At 42.2% G+C, this 22170-nt stretch overlaps 1 protein-coding gene across 6 annotated transcripts in view; it reads left to right on the plus strand.

Moving 5' to 3' along the window:
- The window catches only part of LOC306835494 (uncharacterized protein), a 112893-nt gene that overhangs the window by 64988 nt on the left and 25735 nt on the right, over positions 1 to 22170 (plus strand). For 5 of the 6 annotated variants that reach the window (XM_079362072.1, XM_079362071.1, XM_079362074.1 and 2 more), the window contains 18 exons: positions 1180 to 1224; positions 3059 to 3094; positions 7671 to 7733; positions 7809 to 7853; positions 9652 to 9675; positions 12477 to 12512; positions 12632 to 12664; positions 13416 to 13451; positions 13730 to 13774; positions 15546 to 15590; positions 16072 to 16122; positions 16867 to 16947; positions 19165 to 19206; positions 20056 to 20133; positions 20520 to 20555; positions 20748 to 20801; positions 21039 to 21092; positions 21828 to 21869. In XM_079362072.1, coding sequence (XP_079218198.1) covers positions 1180 to 1224; positions 3059 to 3094; positions 7671 to 7733; positions 7809 to 7853; positions 9652 to 9675; positions 12477 to 12512; positions 12632 to 12664; positions 13416 to 13451; positions 13730 to 13774; positions 15546 to 15590; positions 16072 to 16122; positions 16867 to 16947; positions 19165 to 19206; positions 20056 to 20133; positions 20520 to 20555; positions 20748 to 20801; positions 21039 to 21092; positions 21828 to 21869 — 846 coding nt within the window. The remainder of the gene's footprint in view (positions 1 to 1179; positions 1225 to 3058; positions 3095 to 7670; positions 7734 to 7808; positions 7854 to 9651; positions 9676 to 12476; positions 12513 to 12631; positions 12665 to 13415; positions 13452 to 13729; positions 13775 to 15545; positions 15591 to 16071; positions 16123 to 16866; positions 16948 to 19164; positions 19207 to 20055; positions 20134 to 20519; positions 20556 to 20747; positions 20802 to 21038; positions 21093 to 21827; positions 21870 to 22170) is intronic. The other variant, XM_079362073.1, reaches the window with a different exon arrangement.

Raw genomic sequence — 22170 nt, forward strand, 5'->3', positions numbered from 1 at the left:
GTGCAGTATTTCAGCATGAGCGCACATGCAGACAGATGATTAAAAGGCAGCGGCTCGCAGTGAGGTTCCTTTCTATTGTCTTTGTTGCAGGCAAACGCAACATGTCAAATCTGACCCAGTTAGTCACAGTCTGCGTAGCCGGAGTGTCAGAGAGGGAAGAGTCGGGGGCGTCGCATTTTTGATTTTTCTACTTTTCTCTCAGCTGCCAGTGATCCTTCTCTCTCCACCACACACTCAGTGGAGGAAAGAAGTGTCTCTGGTTCAACCATACTGACACGTACAGTAGTAGAGACATACACTGTATCAGTATAGGAGTTGTGTTAGATGATGAAACTCCTTCTAGAAAGAGGAAATCACATCGAGCTGTAGTTCAGATATCTGCATTGTTCTTCTGCCTCTGATTGCCCTTCTGTACAGTGAATTGATACTGGCCGGAGTATTACCATCTCCTAATGAAGCTGATTTTACGTCTGTCTCGTGTGTGTGTGCGTGTGTGTGTGTGTGTGTGTGTGTGTGTGTGCGTGCGTGCGTGTGAGAGAGAGCCATCTAATTCCAGAAACTCCTTATAACACAGAGCTGGTGAATCTCCGTCAGTTGATTGGATAGCTGTAAGGATGTCCACAGAGTGTTGTCCCCTTTTCTCATGAGGACTTAAGCTCCCTTGATGTAAATTACACAAAATTTGGTTTGGTTCAGATTGCATTACATCTTATTAAGATGTCAGCTTTGCAAGACTAGCAGCTTTCCAAACACTGAGGCTTTTGCAATTAACAAAATTGTAGTAGAAGAAGAAGAAGAAGAAAGGAAGGAAGCGCTGATCTTGAAACAACAAAATGGGTTCAAACAGCTGCTTCCTTCTGACCTCGTTGTAAATGCTGGGCAGCGCTCAGCGGCCTGGCCTGTGTGCTGCAGTATCTGCTCCTTTGGGTTGATTAATGCACCGGGGGGACTCGCACAGCTGGAAAGGAGGCAGCAAACCAAAGGAGGGAACAAAGACTAGTGGGCCACACAGGGTGCAGCGATTAAGCTGTTTTCTTGTTGTTAATTAAAAGCAAATTAGAGACTGCGACAGGAGTTGTCGTCTCGTCTTAATTGCAGGCAGCATGTATGCACAGCTACACCTGTTGTCGCATCTTCACTCTCATCTTACTCCTTTTTTTGTGTGTCTGTCTTCCTCAGGGACGAAGAGGAAAGACTGGGGAACCTGGACTCAGGGGCCTTCCCGTAAGTGGAATACAGTAATAGAGACATATTCAACTGTAAGGTAATGAAATTAACTCCATGTGTTATATAAATGTGTATGAGACACTTTCAACATGACTTTCTCCTCTAAAATGTTGGTTGCATGTTATGTGCTGGTGCGACCAATATACCAGCATAACGTGCAGACACGCACTCTTTATATGGAGAGTGCAGTCGCCACTGTCACACACTGCACGCCAGGTGGCGCGATTGAAAAGTCTGCCCCATTCATTGTGTATTGCGAGCCGATTGCACGCCGTGTGATGAAAGACAGCGACACAGACCCAGCTGGCTGCGTTACTTTTACTTTGGGATGTCGATGACGCAGAGTGCTCTTATGATTGAAAGACACCGGCTGTCGGTATTTCACATCTTTCACCGTCAGCCGAGACCTGAGCAACCGTACTGAAGCTAGTGAGAGCGCAATCTGCACCGCCCACTTTTGGGTCTCGACCCTCCAGTTGAGAACCTTTGATAACCAATGTCTCTCTGTATTGAGAATTCACCAAAACGTTCGACACATTACAGAGTTGCAAAGTCATCATAGTGAGAAAATCCCTTTAAGGCAATCAGTGCAGCAGACTCTGAAATACCCAGTTTGAAGGAGCAATCACACTTTTTCTCGTGAAACATTTATGTGAGGATGTTTGCAGTAACGCCATGCTTAGGCTGTATTGATCTGGTCAAAATGTTTCCCTTTTTCTTTTCTTTTTTTTTGACTGCAAACATGCAGCTCAAAAGTACAAGGGCTGTTTTAAGGTCGCACTTGAGACTGCGTGTATTGATGAGCAGGACAAGTCTGTCTGTAAGGACCGTTGCCTCCTTGAGTTATTAGCCTTTTCCTCAGGCGTTCCAAGCACTGCCAGACACTGTTTGTGCCCTTTTAATGTGTGGGTCACTACACAGACACACAAACACCATCATGCGTTACTGCAGACAGCTTGTCACACTCTAAACTGCTTTGATGTCAAGACGAACAGGAGTCTTTAGGCATCATGTAGCGCTGATGTTTTGGCAGTCCAATTATTTTCATGCCCTTTCGGGCCCTGATTTTGCACTTGATCAGGACAAAGGAGCTGCTCGTATTTTTGTTCATCGAGAAAACTAGTGAGGTTCAGTTCTGCCTTTATCACCGCTGTGCTTCATGGGTTCAATTGTCTTTATTAAATCGAGCCGCTCACTGTTAAGCCTCTCTCGCTGCGTGACTCAGAGAATCCCCCCCGCCTTCCTAATGTCTCATAAAGTTGTAGGACACAAAGTCTTGGGAAACAAGAGAGACAGGTTGGAGAAGGTGTGACATTTCTAAATGGCAATGTCCTGATGATACCTTTAACATGTGGCAGCGTTGCCTCTGTCCCCTGGTACTGGCATTTATGAGTCGCCTGTTTTTGCTGAAGTAGATCTCAGGGGCAAAATCATCGATTCAAAACACACGCCAGGGCATCACTCCCTCTTGTCCGCTTGGCAGCAGGAGTCGGTGTGCGGTTGAAGGGACGATTTTTCAAAGTCAAATTAGCTGAAAACAAGTGAGTCTGTGAAAGGCACACTTTAGGATTAACTATAGACTGCTGGGACCCGACTATGTCCTTGTAAGAGAGAGCATCAGTGCAAAGGTTAAAACATACCTTCAAATCCAGCCTTCACAGTTAAAAAAGGAGGAACAGTTACTGACATGCAGTGGTTTTGGAGTGCGAGAGAAATGACTTCAAAGTAGATAACGTAATATGTAACCTATAAAAGAGTTAATTCACTCGAATTTCTGTGACATTGAATCATTTGATCCTTTTAAGACTATTTCATTTGCTTGTAATTGCAGGGTCCCGCAGCAACCTCCGAAGGAGCAAGTGTCAAGGTATCGCTCCAAACATTATTCTCCACAAACAAAGTACTGACGTGTGGCATTTAAAGTCAATTTAAGCTGTCTCCCTGTTTGATAAACTGGCCTTTATCTGCACTTCTAGCAGGCTGAATTGTCAAGAAGACAGAGCAGTGTTCATTGCAGCATTTTTCCAAATAGGCGAGGAGTTTAATCATCTGCACCGTGCGGTCTCTCTAAGGACGTACGGTTTTTAAGTCACTCCTGAATAACCCCTGGAGCTAAATGTGGTCTGTATCAAGACAGAGCTACTGCTAATGATCACTTCATATTCAGCTCATAGGCCGTTTTTTTTTAATTATTGATTTATCTCCCTTGGTCTATTAAATGTCACACACTTGTACAAAAATATACCCATCAAAAATTTCACGTGGAAAACACTGACCTTTTATTTTCTGAATGACAAAAAAAAGAGTAAATCTTTATATCTAAAAAGATGCACCCGGCAAATGTCAGACTTTTTTTTGATGACGTAAATGACGTGCGTTGAGAAAACTAAAAATATTAAGTGACTCATTGTTGTGTGATCGTTCGGTCGTTATAACTCGACTTCAAATTTATTACCTCGAAAAAAAAACATAAAAAGGGCGGCTGTGGCTCAGTGGGCAGAGTCAGTCTTCCTTTAAATAGAAGGTTCAGGGTTTGATTCCCAGCTCTAACACCTAACCCTGAATTGCTTCGTCAGTGGCGTATGAGTGTGATTAGTTCATTCTGATGTGCACTTTAGCTGGCAGCCTCTTCCGGTGTGTGAATGGGTGTGAATACGTAGATGCTATGACAATCATTATACGAGCTCAAATAGGCCGTTTACTATGTATGAATAATACCAGATGTACATGGGCTCTATTGTCCTGAAAGCAAGCCAAAACAAGTCCAACATGTGTCATAAGATCCATGTCCTTGGCGGATATTTTCCGAGCTTGTATTCAGGATCTCTCTCGCCTGAAATGACACCTTTCATTCCTTTGTAGTCCATCTACTGTGAAAGCTAAATAGCTGTTCCCACCCTGCAGCTCCTGCAGGGCAGCACAGCGTGACTCAGTGCTCACACTATAAACAGACAGATGGCCATTACGTACAGTGCTTTTGCAAAAAAAAAAAAAAAAAAAAAAAAGAAGGTCTGCAATCATTTTCATGAAGCCCAGGGGTGCTTTAGCTCACCAGAGGCACATGAGATATGCCGCGCTAAAAACTCACAGACGTGGCTCTCCACCAAGCCTCCCAACTGTCTCTGATGCTACCCGCTTCCTTCAAAAAACCCAACGTCCCTTTCTCCCCCCGCTACCCCACATCCACCCACCCACCACAATGCCTCCAGTGGCCCACTTGTGATCATGCAGAGAGTGAAAGCTATTGTGTAGTGGACAACCTCTTGCCCGCAGCTGTTCATTTGATGTATAGGTGCGTCACTCGCTGGGGGTGTCAGCTCAGACCGCAGAATTCCTCCTGCTCCTTCTGCCCAGAGGAAAGAGAGGTGTCAGCTGGACAACCTTGAGAAAGAAAGTTGTCTGTTTGAGGACACACTTATTATATCTCCAAACAAATGGGCTAGCAGAATGTATACCATAGGTGGAGGCACAAGGGATCCCAGTTTCACCTGCATGAATGATGATAGAGTTTTACTGTGTCCTAGTAAGAAAATATGGAAGAATAAAATCACAATCATTGATTATATTTTCATGACTTTTCTATAATTGGCCGTCAAGTTGCAGCTGTATAATCTCACTTGAGTCAGTATTAAATCCTAAAAGGAAGCCAACGCCTTTCTCGCAGAATGAAAAAAGCTCAAAGATTGTGTGTTCAGCATTTTTTTTTTTCCAATTTCTACTTTGCTTTCTTGGGTCCTTTATAAAATAAATGACTGCATTTTGAAGGAAATGATATAAAGGTAATTTCATCGAACAGTAACAAATGCACAGCCTGCAGGAGAGCAGAGCTAACCATTGGAGATTAGATTAACGGTAGCATTATGATTAAAAACAGGATTAAAGCATTTGTTTTAAGATCACTGATGCATGCTGATCTTACTTAGAGATATGCTGCTTGGGAATATTGTTTGAAATTCTCCAATGCTTGCATTAAATGTGCATGTCAGCCGTGCCCTCGCCATGAATCAGTCATGCCCTTACATTACTGGTACATCTCTGCTTTTCATTATGAATTCATGCTTACTGTGGATGACAAGAAAACTCTCTTGCCCTAGAGAATCACGTCACATTTTAACAAAATGAAGCAAGTAAGGCCATGCATGTTGAGGAATTTACACAATTGAAGATAAGTGAGACAAGCTGAACAACTCAGAGATGAATGGACACAGACGGTTTCAAAAAGCATTTAAAATTGAGCAGCATCAGGGACTCTTCCTTCTTTTCAGTGGCCATCCTTGTGCATTTTTTAGCTTGGACAAAACACACGCAAGTCAGTCTAAACTGCAGCTTGTGCAACATCTGTGTTAGCCGAACACCCCCCCCCCCCCCCCCCCCTTCCACTCACTCACTCAGCCGAGTGTGAATGTTTTAAAGTGAAAAAGAAGGTCTGCGCTGTGACGGTGATCTCATGAATCACATCTCCATAGCTGTATCTTCCCACTGACAGTCCCACACGGGCTCTGACAGAACGCTGCAGATATTGATGGAGAGACGGAGAGGGATGCAGACAGGCTTAATTGCAGTTTGATGACTCGAGGTGCCTCAAAGTCAACATCACCCACAGGCTTCCACAGGAGGACCAGCTCCCTCTCCTAGACACGCTGGGCTTTCTCACTGTGTACATTCACAGACAGTCTGGATAAATACCACCTGCGCTGCAGTTGATCTCATTTAGAAGGTTTACTAACATGGCAGTAAATTGACTTTGAAAGATCTTCCATGGAGATCTAACAATGGTAATGACAGTCGGAGTCAGAATACAGTGCAGAGTATTTTAACAATAAGTGACATCCTGAGCCAATTGTGACTTGGTATCAATCAGTAGTTACAAGTTTACCTGGAAGAGAATCATATATTCTTTTGAGTTATGATCCACTTTGAAGTGAAACAGGAAATAAAGCAGCGCACGCTTTAAGCTGGGACCGTCTGCTGATTTCGAAGCCGTTTTTTCTGCTGTGGATACTGATGCATGCTGGCCGACCAAAAAGTCAACTTCTTTCCTGTGTCCCAAGTTATGGAGTGGAACTGCTAACAATGACCAGCTCAGGGAAGAGGAAGTCTTGGCGAGGATATCTTGGCATCAGTTATCCATATATCCTCTGGCTGCACCTCAAGCCTGGAAATATTGGCCGTCCCTCCCAGTCACATATTTGTTGTCGGATGATAGTCGCTGAGTTCTAGGACAACAATTAGACAGAAAATGTACAGAAACTGTATAGTTGGGAAAAAAGGCCTCAAACTGGGGCATGAATGCAGATTTATTTTGTTGGTAGGGTTATGGTAGCGATATGAGACCACATGTTTGTAAAAGCTGCATGGAATTAAACGAACACTCAAAGTCAATTTTTTCACAAGTCTGTCCTCCCTGCCTCCGCTATTAATAAGACAATCCATCTGTTCATACATGGCAGAAGTCTTCCAACTTAATAACAGCTCATAATTTGGATGAGGAAACAGTCGCTATATCTTGTTAAATTAATGGCTTCACAGCGGCTGTCGTTAGTGCGTCGAAAGGAACGGAGGAGGGGCTGACGCTGAATGGTAATTATTGTCTGTAGGAGTCCAGGCGCCGCTCAGGAGTGTGCAAACACAATCCAACCTTTCTCAGATTTCTCTCTGTTCTCTCAGATTGCTAAACAGATGCTCCGTAATATTTCTGCGCCGAGTTTCTTAAGAGCCCTCGACAAGTCCTCACACTTCAGACAGAACAACAATAATCTCTGATGAACAATATGTTTCTCTCCCTGCGTCTCCGTTATTGTTGAGAGCATCACGACAGGGGAGCTGCTTCGAAACATGTCTGGAGATGTGAAACCATGCCATGACTCCAACAAAAGAAACATTTGGATCATGTTCAGAGCAAATTCATGGCTGGAAATGACAGCGTGAGAGATGCATGTAAAAGGATGACTCCTCTGTGTGTCTTTAAAAAGTTGAATTACCAGCACAAATCTTTGTATTTTGTATTCAGTGTGTGTTCGAGGTGGAGGTGGAAGTACATTTGCTTTACAGCTCTGTTTACTTAGAGTATTCTCCTCATAACTGACAGCTAGAAAGCCCATTAAAAACCCTCTCAGGAGAGCTCAGCAGCAGTCATCAAGTGCCATCTATTGGCAGACACAGGAATTATTCCAACATGTAAAAGTGCTGCAATGCAACAGGGGCTTGATTTTTCATTATCCTGTCTGATTCTAAACACCACAGTGTCGTGATGCTTCTGCTCCCCTGACATAATTACTTGTCTTTTTAATATGACACAGTATGTGCTTCTGGTTGTTTTTCCGCAGCGTCTGCCATTATTGCCTAATTTCACTTGATTTTTGTACGTTGTGTTTTCTTTTCTTTTTTTTCGCCTGCCTTTGCTGCAAGTCACTGCCAATGTTTTCTGCTCTGTTCACACTCAGGGGGGGAATGGTGAGTCTGGAGTCCCAGTGGGAAAGGGGGAGAAAGGAGAGAGAGGAGACCCTGTAAGTAATATCCCCACAGTGACATTTACAGTGCGGACATGCTACAGAGTCATTAACCAAGGCCTCCTCCCACAGGGTCAGTCAGGTGCTGACGGGGTCAACGGGACGAAAGGAGAAAAAGTGAGTCACACATGATGATCCCCTTTATTTGTCCTTTCTGAGACTCAGCCTGTGTGTGTACATGGTTAGGAGGATGGAGGAGAGGAAGAGGTGGTGGAGGTTAGACAGTTCTAGCAATATCATTGATATGATACACCAGAATTTAAAGGGTTAACCTTTTAAGGCAGTTATTCCCCCTGTGTTTTACCTTCCACAGAATTCTCCGACTCCTTCAGTCTGAACGTTTTTCTCCCCTTCAATTTTCCCCTGACAGACTTTCTTTTATTTATTAACCTCTGCGTCTCTGCATATCCGTCACTTATCAGAAAACTACATCTGAAAATGTTTTTACTTCAGCAGAATCTTTGGGAAAATTGGCCAATGTGCCAGGAAAAACAGATAATTTGTTTGTGCAAAGAGGGCCAAAAGTTCTTCTTCATGCCTCTGTGCCTGCGAAAGCACGAGCCTGAAGCGTTGTGTATAAAGGGTTAGACATGAAAGCGTAATCTCAGGAAACACCTTGAGGACACCTGTTCAGATTTACTATAATGTCCCTTTGGACGAAAGCAGCATGTGATTATAAAGTTGTGGTCAAATGTCAAAGTTTTGGGCCGTAACTCAAGAAGTCATATACTAATTAAAGACCCAATAGCGAATAAATGTCTGATAAGATAAAATAATGAAGCCGTGGCATTTATTACCAAGAAGGTTAAGGTCAGCTTTACTTTAACATAATCCTGCTTTGAAAAAAAGACATTCCCTGCACTTTTCACTTTCATGTGAATATTATATTTCCGGGAAGACGGCTTCTAATTTAGCATAGATAACGTCTGGGGATTTTATTTTTTCATATGAGCTTTTATTTATTTAAGCATAGCTTGTCAAGATTGAAATAGATTGGTTGAGATAGATTGCTGCACAAAGTTTTGGACAAACAATTCACAGCAGTTTAAAAGATGCATGGCTTTAATGAGGGCAATATGTAACTCTGACCCCTAGTGTTTAAAATGGGTACTGCAGTCCCCAATCAGGTACAACATTTTCACAAAGGATGAACTTTATCGATGAACACAAAACAACTCATGATGACATAATAATTCCCTGCATGTATTAAAGAGGTCTGACATGGATTCAGGACTTCAGACAGCCCGCTGTATGTGAGCTGGCTCATTGTCATCGCTGTAGAGCCTGGTTCACGTCTTCATCACCTAAAGTCAGATTGTCAGAAAAAAGTTCAGAGATGATTAGGTACAACATGTATTTTCTAATAACCAGGTCACTGATCTTAAAACACATTTTTACATTTTAAATTGCACAAATGTATTTTTTTTAATGGAAGACTCGAGGCCCCCGAATGTAATTCATCAAAATCAGGAACCCTCTACAGATCCCTTGAGCACCTAGTGCACATAATACAAAGATATATCAGGGAACATGATAACAGCTCATATATACACAGGAGATATGTATGGCCACATCCTACTGATCCACCACCACTCTCTGCTTTTTAACAAGAATTCTTTAATGTTTCCTTTCCACTCATCTCACGGCTCTTCTCACATCTTTCGAGTTGGACTATATTTCCTCTGAAGTCTGGTCGTCTTATTGCCTCCTTTATTGTTGCTGCAATCCTATTGATGTTGCTATTTGAGGTCAGCTGTGGCAACCTGCTTTCAGTAGTTTCTAAAGTACATTTCTGTTCTGTACAGTATATGTCTTATTTTAGTTCATTTCCTCCTCTTTTCTTTCTGTCAGTGTCGTTTTGTCTCTCTGTCAATCACTGTGTACTGATTGTTATTTTGCTTCTGTTTTTTTTCAGGGGGATGTTGGCCCTCCTGGTCCTGTAAGTAACACACAAAAACCTATTGTCGTATTTTTGCCAAAAGGACCAAAGAATCATGCTGCATGAGTAACAACACCGGAAATTGTTGACGCGTTTCAGCACAAAAGCAGATAAAGGCAGTTTTCTTGCTTTCATGGTTCCTCCTAGATGAGCTAAAAACATCAATATGTCAGCCTTCACATCAGTATCTCTCTCCTCTAATAGTGGTACAAGTATCAGTCTTTATTATTCAATAACAGTCAGGCACTAAACGTCAGTCCATTCTCTTTCTCTGAATACACAACAACATGTTGACATCCTCACGTCCTGCTTCCAAATCTGTGGAGTAAAGGAACAACTCAACCCTTTATCTGTCATTCCTCCAACAAGCTGGCGAGTCTTCTTACAACCAATTTCCATTCATTGACAAACCTGTGAGTTCAGTGGAGCAGAACATGACCTGTTTATGATGTTCACACAATGTGTAGATGAGTTTTGTTGTCAGACACCGCTTCTGCTTTAAGAGGAGAGGTTGATGAAAAAATCCCTGACGTCACGGTGGCTGTCTGATGCACGCTGAAGGTGACACCGAGTGGGCGGCTCACGGGTGATAGAACTCATTTCTCAGACGCTTTAAAGTCTGTGACAAATCAGTTAAAGATCTGCGAGGGGGCAGTAATGACTCCAGCTGCAACTGTGAGTAAAATAAAGAACTTAATGTATGTGCAGGGTCAAATGACGGCCTGCTGTTTGAGCCCACGTAACGCAAAGTGAGGGTTTTGACCGAACACTGAAATGTCTGTTGAACCGTTCATTATTGTCCTCTGTCTCACTTGTCTTACTTCAATGTCAATAGAAATCTTTGTTTTAATGTGCAGTGTTGAGTCTCGTCTTCAGAGCTGATCATGTCGTTCAAACATAAGAAGCAGATTCTTTTTTAAAGCCAAAGAAATAAAGTACATTTCTCAATCATCCGTATATCAGGTCAGATTATTGATTTTTTTAGTAAATAGTGGCTAAAATAAGCAGGAAGATACAGGAGCTGATCACATGAGCTGAAAGTAGGAATGTGCTACTTTTTGATTCAGCAGATGTCGCCTTCGAGCGCCAGCATGAAACCAAAACAAACTGCTGTTTGGTGACACATCCGCTCTCTCCTCCAGCGACTCACCTCCAAACCCCTCTTTGCCCACGTTTGCAAGAAGTTTAATTACAACACACCATATTTAAACACCGTGAGGCGCAAACAGCAGACAGAATTGTCTGAGCTGCAATTGCCTTTGTCTTGCATTATTGTGTTAGCATGCTAATGTTAGCACACTTTAGTATACTCATAGCTTTACTGTGCACATAAATGCACAGTGATCCTAAGACACTGGCATGACATCCAAATAAGCAGTGAGTATGCTCTTCTTCTTTTCTCTAGTCTTTGACTAAACAGCTTTAGACCCAAATCGGTCCTATCCATGGAAACACGGAGCTGACAACAATACAGTTGGTGGGACTCAAGCTTCTCAATTACTGTAGACAGTCATGACTCAGAGACACATTGACGCAGGATAGACTTGCCTTTAAAAAAAACCCAAGAAGCTGATGTTTGACCCACCTATTTTTTTAATTATGACACTATTTTCTTAAATTTAGAATAAATACAGAAACGTTGCGTCAGAGCTAAAACAGCCAGTTGTGTTCATTGTTGTGTGGAGAGAGTATCGGCGATGTGTACTGTATAGCACACGGCGGAGGGACAACACATTAGTCATTTGATAAATGAGGCTGTTTGAATATTTAGTACCGGTCTCTGTCTGTGCTCTCTGCTTTCCCGTGGCTGATAATTTTGGCAGTTAAGCATTGATTTCCCTTACACAGCAGAAGCGAGGGCTCAGATCATTACCCCCTCTTCATAAACCTTCTTGTGCCTCTGTTTATTAGAGACGGGAAGGAGCGGTCGGCTCACAGGCATGCACGGCCATCACTTTCCTCACTGCCTTTAAAGAGGCAAACAGTCTTCTTTTTTCTTTCCTTTTTTTTCGCTCCGAGATGCTCCTGGTGTTTTTAATGGTGCTAGTTTTGCTTTATAAGCGACTTTTATCGTCTATTAAAGTGCCTCTGTTTTTCCAAGTTCTGTTGGCTTAATGGCTCTTTGCAGTATTTCAACACTCTTGAGGAAATCTGAGCTTGTCACATCGTGATTTAAGGGACACATTGTTCTGCCTTTTTGAAAAGAAAAACAACAGAAGAAGATTGAATACCTCAGTGAAGGTCGCTCTAAGGATGGCGGGAGGCTTCAGGTCACATTTAGTGCTACTGTAGGAATTTGAAATCACAACAGCAATATTTCGTACAAGGTTGCTGAATATTTCGTTCTGATTGGTTAATATCAGCAGCACCTGTGCTCATGTTAAAGGACCGATCTGTAAGATTTCTGCTGACTTGAATTGTAGAATCAACTGACTCCCTTTTTGAAGGAGTCCACGTTAGCTCCTTGGTCTTGACCTTTTCTTCCTTTTTTTTAATACTGTCGTTCAAGGTTCTGCTGCACGCTGTGTTAAAGTCTATGAGCTTTATTGTAGATATAAATAAATAACGACACTGTATAAAAAGGGATTTATTTCTTTTCTGATAAAACAAAGTTGACGAGAGATGCTTGTTGGGTGCAAATATTTGTGAATCAATGCTTTTAAATTCTTTAGTGCCTTTAAAAACCAACCAGCAGCTCAGAAGAGTTTTGATTGGGACATTGCTCTCGCAGTAGTTGTGAGATCAGTAGAGACTGTTAACCGGAAGCACCGTGTCTCTTCTGGGTTTTTTCTCTCTTTTAGATGATGACAGCTCACGGATTGAGACTCTCTGGAAGTGTAAGCAGTTTTTCTTAATCATAACAAATGTTTTATCCATTTTCTTCTGTGGCTCCTGTGCACCCAGGGCACACTTCAGTCAGATAGTGAAGTGGTTTGATTTATCTTTTTTTTTAAAGGAGGGGACCCTAAGTGGACAAAAGGGAGATCAGGTAACTATTTCCCCTTTTTATTGTAGTATATTCGAGACAGTTATTCATCAGGTTATTTCCACCAAGTAATCTGATTTGACAACAATGTTATAGAGTACAGCATCACAGGGATTTTTTCACAATACGTATCACTCCGCCATGGATGGATGGATGGATGGATGGATAGATAGACTCTGTGTCCGTTTTCATGCCAAACATCAACCCAAACAGAAGTGACATTGGCCACTTAAAAACAATAGGGGATCACCTGCTGATCAGAGTCCAGTGTCGTCTTTGTGCTTCACAGAGGAGGAGCACAGAATACATCAGAGTCCAATTATTGTTTGGACCTCAGAACAACAGATGCATCTACTTGAGTCAGGCAGCTATTTCAAAGGCCACTGAGGCTGCTATTGACCAAACATCAAAACCAGCTGAATGAAAAGGAGAAAGAGATGACATGAATAGAAATAAGAATCAGCAAATGAAAGAAGATTTGTGTATTACGGCCAAAACACTCTGCATATAACCACGATGAGTGGAAGAGGCACAGAGCACGAAATGTTCTGCATGATACCTCGAGGTAATTTAGTCTGAAGAAGTTCACGCTTTGATTTAACAAGTTAGAACTAACTTTGCAAAAGGAAATACTCCCATGTTCTTAACCGCCACACGGTGTAAAAGCTGACTGAAAAAGAAATGGCTTCACTGAATATTTTCTGTGTGCACGTCTTGAGAAACAATGAATCTCTATCACCTTTAACTTCTGCAGGGGGAGAGAGGAGCTCAAGGACCGCAAGGCTTAAAGGTAACTCGCTAAAGACTTAGTGCACAGCAGGATCAAACTATAAGGAAGCACATATATTCTTTGGCAGTTGTTCCTATTTTTCCTATTTTGGTGATTTGGAGCTATCGTCAGTGGGTCAATATCGTGAAATATCTGAAATATTAAGTATTTGCTTCAGGTGTTCTCTCAGTTTTTTTGTGTGTCAGCCTTATTGTGAGAAGTTGTTCGATCTCAATGATGTTTCTTCTCTTGCATTTTCCCACTGCCTCCTTTTCCTCCTACTCTCATGGATGTTACAGGGAAGCACAGGGCCTCCAGGTCTGAAGGGAGATCTCGGACCAGAGGTGAGTCTAGCATTGTGTATCTGTTGTCTGCTGTGTTGCTTACTTTAGATCAAAATACACAGAGAACAAACAACAGTGAGACCAAGGCTGCTTAAGCCTGGTGTTGTCTCGAGTAGATTCTCTTCAACATTTTCTCAGATCACTTGTTGCACTTGGTATCAGGTGGTTCAATTATGAGACTCTATTTACTGAGTCTACGTTAAAGAGCAGAATCTGAAGGCCTGGGGCCAGATGACTTTGTGGTTTCCACTCGCAGTGCAAATCATATCCACTAATTTTTCTTCGACACTGACTATGCACAGGAACAAAACAATCTACTCTAAAAAATATTGGTACCATTCAGCCATCATCCAACAATGATTTAGCTGTAATTTAATCCATTATCTTCAATTTCTGAAGTTCAGCTCCTCCTATCTGGACTGCATGTTTTTTGATTTGAGATGTTTTTTTTCTCTGTAATTATTGTCGATAAACAGAAATCTTCAAGCATCGACATTCTTCTTCTTAAATTTCCACTTAAAGTCTTTGTATTATTTACCATGTTGTTCTTTCTTCTGGTTCTTCAGAGATGTTCCCAGAACATTTGTATCACGCCAGGACGCCAGAATCGGTTTTGTGCACTTTGGAATTTAGTGCAAGAAAACATGATGGATTGTTTGATGTATTTTAAAGGATTTCATTAAATTGATGGATCGTTGTCTTTAGCTTAAATAGAATTCCCTGCTCACGACAAGCTAACAAGACACTCATATTTACAACTGGGGTCAACATCTACATTTGAAGGAGGGCCAGCCTTTGTGTTGACAGACACTGTGGGGGGCGGGGCTTTAAGATATACTGACACATAAGCCTGACAGCTGTCAGCCCCGACAAGAAGAAGTCGGTGTTACCTAATGCGACTATTTCAGCCTGGGGATTTTATGTTTATTGTTTAATCACCCGAGAAATGTATATTCTGGGGGCCGGATGGGAATCTGTGTGTGTGTGTGTGTGTGTGTGTGTGTGTGGTTGGGGAGGATGTGGCCTGCGGGCCGCAAGTTTAGCATCGTTGATTTTTAATAAGGGTTCAGAAACGTAGGGACAAAAACATACACTATGAATAAATAAACCTTCCTTTTCCTTTTTCCCCTTGGAAACAAAAGGTAAATGCAGTTACATGAAACAGTCCGTGCATTCACCGTTTAAAGATTTCAGACAAACGTGGTCTTTACTCAGAACGAAACTCACATAAAATGTAATCAATTGCATATCACAGTAAATACACAAGTGACTGCCAAGTGTGTAAAGTTAGCAATATAATATAATCAATGTACAAAAAAAATGAATTTAAATGGATCATTCACTCTAGTTTCTCGAGCAGATTCTACACTCATGAAAACATCATAAAACATTGATGCTTTAATATTGCATTAAGATTTTAAATACTCAAAACAGAAGCCAGTACTCCTTTTCAATGTTGTTATGATACTTTCATGCTTTCTGGAAGAGCATAAGTGGGGCATATGTGTGTGTGTGTGTGTGCAGACTTTTAGCTGCTCAGACACAATAACATCATCTTAGAGATCTTTGTTGGCAATTCAGTGTTTTATTTAAAAGGCAGGAGGGTCAGTGTCTACACAGCAATGCTGTTTGAAATACTCGAGATCGTCTGTGTTTACAGTGTGTCTGGCCCGGCTTTAAAATATGAAAGCCAAAAGAGTTCTGTCACAAAATAAAAGGAGAAAATAATCCACTGGATGGGTTTTCTCCTCTGTGTTTTGTTTTTTGCCAGGGGAAGCAAGGCCTGCCTGGACTCCCAGGACTCCCAGGCGAGCCAGTAAGTATATTGGCACTCGTGTCGGGCACTTTGAGTCAAGCCTTCCTGTCTCTACTTGCATTTTCTATCACCTTGCCATCTCCTCTACTCTCTTGCTCCGTCTGCCAGATTTATGGAGAGAGATAAACAGATAAACGTCAACAGGCAGAGATAGAGAGGAAACGGGAAGACAAGTCCAGAATTTTTACACAGACGATCAGTAATCAAATTTAAGAATTAATTAGAGGGAAGAGGCAAATCTTAGCGCTTTATGCCAGGAACGGAGGCAGAGTCCCAATCTGTTCTCCACACCTGCTTCCGTAATGAGCATCTGTCTTTACTCAAAAGCAGGGGGGAAAAAGAGGCATTTCATAAATCCTGGCTAAGGGAAATTATGTTGGAACACGGCAGCCCGCTAAAGCAGTGAGGAGGAGGAGATAAATGTGTTTTTAGGAGATGAAGGCCCGGTGATAGATGTGTCTCTTTTTACCACTATTTACAGGGTTCGCCAGGGGAGGGTTTGCCCGGGAGAGATGGCCTGAGAGGAGAAAAGGTACGGTAAACTTTAATTCAAGTTCTCGCCTCAAAGAAAAATGTGTAGCTCTGATGTTTTATCACAGGTTGAACATTCGAGACAACTCGTGAAGACGCCTTTCAGAACGCTCGCCCTGCATGCCATCCCCAAAGACGACAAAAGGCACGAGTATCTTTGTGTTCTTGCCCTTGATGCCTCCGTCTGCTCTGTCATATGTACTCACACTTTTGTCTTGCACCAGGACTAGTTCCAAATGCTGTGCTGAGAGCAGAGAAATGTGCAGTTGACATCCATATTTGATGGGGTTTGTCACTTGTCAGAATAAACGAAGCGGTGCTGAAGTCGTCCCCGCCCACTGGAGCCGCTCTGCTCCACTCCGGGGCAGAGACGTAAAGTGCTTAAACCTCCTACATCTATTCGCATTCAATCCTCCTTTGTGGTCTCTGCCATTCTGACGCAAGAGGCCGGCGTGGTTACATTCATGTGCCAGTCTATGAATTAATATATATAGAGAGAAGAACAAACCATCTCTGTGAGCTAAATACAAAGCTGGAGCCAGGAGACAATGAGCTTTGTTTAGCTTAGCGTGAAGATTGTGAGCAGAAGGCCTTGCGTTAGTGTCGCACCACGGCTCACAGAATAATGTCTTTCTCATACATGGTATAATAATCTAAAATGGAGAGTGTTGTTGAGATGACAGGGTCAGTCTGACATTGTGCCTGAAAGAACCTGTCTGTAACTTGTCTTTCTGTCTGTCGGCAGGGGGACTCTGGTGGCGTGATGGGACTACAGGGACCTCCGGGTCCTAAGGGTGAGCCAGGAGAGCCTGGAGGTGGACACATGGTGGGTACCTTATCAAGATAAGCCAGTCATATTCTTCTGACCTTGTGGGATTTGGCCCTCGAGTTCCAGGTCGCAGAAGAAGAAACTAGGGAGACGATGCACACGATTTATACATATGTAAATGCACTTAAGTCGCCCGTAGATCAAACGCTACATATACAGAGACATTAGCTGCACGTTCGACTCCATGCTCTGGTCCTTTGATGCATTTCTTCCCCACTCTCTACTCCCCAAATTGTCCCATCAATAAAAAGGCTAGCTTTCATATGTGGAGTATATGCTAATTGTTGTTAGCCTAAAAATTACAATTAAATTCACAGTAGTTAGACACGACAGAACTGCCACTGTTAAACAGAAGGAAACGCAGGAGAAAATTCAAGACGAGTCAACACAGCACATCACGGATAAACAGCTGGAGCAGCTGCAGATGAGTTAAAGGACTAGCTCCTCCAGCTGTGAAGCTAGCATGACATTATGGCGAAGCACTGCCGTTAAATCATCCACCATTGGATAACCTCAGCCTGGGTAATCACCTATCCTCCCATTTTGAAGCTTATAGCTGTCGAAGCACTCTCTTTAATGTACGTGGCTTTGCATATAGTAATGTTCATTTCAGCTCCACCACGCAAATGTGCAGCCGAGGCCTCAGTCCCGGTCGACGGGCGCTTGCACTTCTCAATCAACGGCAAGTGCTCCATGGCTTTAAACAATCATGTTTGTTTGTGTGTGCGAGCGCTGAACTGAACATTAGGCCTGACAGCAGAGCGACTCGCCAAGCAAAGGCGTCTGTCTTCAACTGAGCAGAGTAACATGGGAACGATTGCATCAGACAGAAGTATTTAACCCCCCTTTAATGTACTCGAACATTTGTGGCAGATTTGAATAAGAGGGCTATTATTGTATGTGCGTGAACGTGTTGAGTGTAAATGTTTACAGCAGCTCAGCGACCTCTAGGTCAATGCCGTGTTTTGGCGTCTTTATGAACATCCTTTCTGTCTGGAAGAACTGGAGCACAGAGCGCTCTCACCGTTGTATAGTCTTTGTTATTGTATGTAGGTATGTGTATATATCCTTAAGTCTATTGTATTTTTTTAACCCCTTTATTTAATTTATGTAAACTGGCTCATAGCTGTTCTTTTTTTCTTTTTTGCTACTGATGCTGTTTTTATTACCTGTTTTACTGTTTTTTTGGAGCTGCTGTAACACCTGAATTTCCCCCATTGAGGGATCAATAAAGTTTATCCTTATCCTTATGGTCGACAAAGAAAAGGAAACCTGCCCTAAGCAGAACTCAATGCACGTGTTCTACGATTCCTTAATGAGTCCGCCTTCTCAAGGCGCTTCATTGATTTTGCTTTTAAATGAATAATTAGCAGTTTACTCTTTGTTTCTTTTAACTTGTGGTATTAGCAAAGCAATCACCCTCCAACGTCAAGAACTGATGTAGAAGTGTTGTTTTCGTAGAGTGCCTGACTTTGCATGAAACCCGTCCTTTTCTTTTCCTGAAACAGAGAAACTGTCCAACGATCAAATTATTTGTCTCAAGCGTTTTGTGCTTCTCAAACTTTTCTCAGTTTCATTTTGGAGTGAATTAGTAAATATCACCCTGAAACGGAAGATATGCTGTCGTAGTTCAAATCCGTCCTCTGCACTGCTAATTTAAATAGTGCAATGTAGGACTTGCAAGCCTGATACACGCTGAGCACAGAAATCAATGTCTCATCTGAACCGTACTGTAAATAATGCTTACAGCGGCCCTCCTTCCCAGTCAAAGTTTTGCTCAGTGGTATGGTATTATCACTTTGCTGTTGTACCCAGAAACCTTCAAAGTGTTCTATACAGTATTGAACTCTGCTTATGAAGTCAGCGCACACAGGACCAGGATCCGATTTACATTGTTTTCTGTCATGAATCCCTCTGCTAGCCTACGTTTCTTTTGTTTACTCACCACTGTGGCTGGAACAAACTCTTTTTTCATCGATTATGTCCTGTCCCTGCATCGATGCATTCATCTTTACGATTGATTTCAACACTCAAACATACTATTTCATTCTTTCTACAGGGAAAACTTCACGATGTGATTGTAAACATCTCGTGAAGTCTGTCCTGTAATTTTCCAGAAGTATTTGGACGTGCATGCGTCATTTCAGCTAAAGTGTAATTCGGATGAATTAGCAGTAAATATCTATTCTGATGTCTTCTTCCTGTTGTTTTTAGGGTGATAGTTTGTCTCTAAGCAGAGGGTCTCGGGGTCCCAAGGTAAGAAACGCTGCGGTGGAGGAGGACTCTACTAACTATGTTAACTTCTCTTTGCCACCTGACTTTCTTTTTTTCCTTTTAATATTTATCCAAAAAAATAATTTAATAAAGCAACCAGTTTGAAAAAATATCCTTTAATAAAGCAGAGCTAACAGACATAGATGGATTTTCTAAAGAAATATAGTTTATTTACGACCATGTTTCAGTTTATCTGAAAGATCTATATCACACAGAATAAACCAAGTTCATTATCTACATTAGCTAATGTTATTACAATCCTTTCTATGGAGCTTACTTTCTTCACTCCGACCTAATCTAAATTGATTTTAAACTGGATTTCTTTATTTGAGACTTAATTAAAGTGGATAATGTAAGACTATTGTAACATATGAATACTGTTCTTATGCCTTCCAGTGTTTGTGCTTTTCAATTAGCACAGAGAGGGGTTCATTTATATCCAATAATTGATTCATTCTAAGCGGATGTTTGCTGTACATTTTGTTTGTAAGCGACAGAAGAGAGTTGAAGGTTTTATACCTTGTGCAAAGTGAAGCCAGTTCAGGAAACGATGCACGGATTACCCAGTTAGGCGTGCGTTTACAATACAATTTGTTTGCAGCGCACGTGTGTTAAGTACAAATGAAATAGATAATGAACACATGCATGCTGTTGGCCTTGATCAGAGTTGTGTTTCTTACCCTTGGAGCTACTAAAGGCAAACATAAAGGGAGAGCGAGATCCGGCATGGAGTGAATATTAATGATCGAGCAGTGCAGCTGCTCTTCATGACTTCTGGATTCAGTATCAGTGAAATCCCACCGACTGCTCTCTTTTGTATCCTGATGTCAGGGTGCGAGGGGTGTCCCAGGTTTGCCAGGAGACCACGGAGAGAAAGGAGAACCTGGAGAGGGCATCGCCGGCCTGATGGTGAGTACAGTGTTGTATGGATTGGTCTGTTATTATTCACACCCTCACACCTTCAGATCCTCGTCTTTAGGTAATGAAAGGAAAGACATCCTCTTTGAATTTCAATATCAGTGTTCATTTAAATACCCTCTCGGATGGAAACTCTGGTCATTACTGCGGGTTGCGAGTGTATTGCATTCTTCCTTCATCAAACATGCTCTGCAACGCCACTTTGAACCTCCCAGATTTGATTGTGACTCGCTCGTGGGTCTGCGTTCATTTTCTGAAATACAGGACTGTTGCAGGCAGAGAATCAATAGAGCAAAAGGTGTCTAACACAATTCTCTTATTGGATCGCGCGTGCTAGAGGGCAGCTGGTGTTAACGAGATGTGTGATCTGTTCTTAGGGCCCCATGGGACCTCCAGGAAAGCCAGGATTGGAGGTTTGTGGAAAGTTCTCTGATTCCCTAACACTCAAACGTCACAATCAGCTTCATTTTTTTTACTGATGTGCAGCCTCATTGATGCTTCCCTTGAATTATTTTTCAGCACAAATAACACGTTGCAGAGTTGTTCAGGTGTAAGCTGCTCATTTTGAAGCAGGATTTTAAAAATCCTGATGTTTTTTTTTTTAGGGCCCACGCGGACCCCTGGGTTTATCTGGCCCTCCTGGAGCTACAGGACGAGAGGTGAGTGAGATCAGTCCGTCCTTCCAATCTTATTCACTCCCTCATACATCTGCAGATAAAAATAAAGCTGGGAGCATGAAAGAATGTCAGCCACCCTCTGCAGAATTACCCAGCACAGCTCGTGGACACAAATCCCCACCAACTGGGGAGGGATGTGAGAGCGGAGTCACAGCCCTGCACGCCTGTAGATATCACAGCCAGGAGGATTGTTAACTCCTTTCTTTGTCTCAATTAAAGGGCTCCCCTGGTCGACCAGGTCCCCCAGGTCCTGCTGGACCCCCGGGTGAACCAGTAAGTAGTAGAATCCAGCGTTTGATTTGTGTAACTACGCATCACTGCATCTGTAAAGCATCACGGTTCAAAGTGCTCGTTCCAATTTTGGGATAATTAGCAGCCAGTCCCGCTGTGCACAAACCAACTTCTCTGTCCTGAAAATGTTGCAGATTTTGACAAATTGGCAGCACCCTGTTGTTAGCACATGTGTTTGTGTATTTCTCGTCTTTTCATTTGTTTCAAGTAAAAAGAAGAGTTAGCTGTAGTGAGAGTAACATGCATCTGCTGCTGCTCAGCCTCGCAGATTTTAACCTATTTTCATCATGTGCTGTATGGTTAGAGGAAAGTCGTTTATTGTCCATTTTATGTCAAAAAAAAAATATATATTTTATATATATATTTATATATCTATATATACATTGGAAGCAATTTAGAATGTTTTTCTCAATCTGAATCTGAGAAGAACATTTCAGAGATGCGAGCGTTCCTGTCTCGCGGCGACAAAGTTATTAAACTGTTTCCTCAAGCGTTGTAGATAAAAACTGAAAATGACGCGCTGAAACAGACTTTTCTTAAGAGATGATTTTTGTATGATGTCACATTCCTTAAAGGCATTGAAGATGGTCTGGTAAATTGCTGTTTCACAAAAAAAGCATTTTCACCGAACGCCACCAAGACATCAAATATTTGTTTTGAAATGACGAGCGTGGCGATGTTTTCTTACAGATTCCTTTTTTTGTCTCTCTTCGACAGACGGCGCTGCCAATTGTTGGAGACATGAGTGCTCTGCTTAAGGTACTTCCGCTTGGCTGTGAATGCTTTTGTGTAGCTTTTCAATAACAACAACATGTAAAGAGGATGTGCTTAGTTAGCGTCCAACATTGATCCATGTGGGTTCATTGAAAGGGTGCTACCATTATGTGGCTGTTTGAAGATCAGCAGGATAGTCAAAGCCCTTGAGTGCCTCCATCAGGATTACTGGGAGACAAACGTATGTGCAGAAGATCTCACAGCAAATCTCACACTCACTCATTCTCGACTGGTGCAGAGTTGCTCTACACTCTTATGTGGCATCATGTCCGTTTAATCCTTTCTA

Source organism: Symphodus melops (assembly GCF_947650265.1).
Source record: "Symphodus melops genome assembly, chromosome: 15".
NCBI classification, from domain to species: domain Eukaryota; kingdom Metazoa; phylum Chordata; class Actinopteri; order Labriformes; family Labridae; genus Symphodus; species Symphodus melops.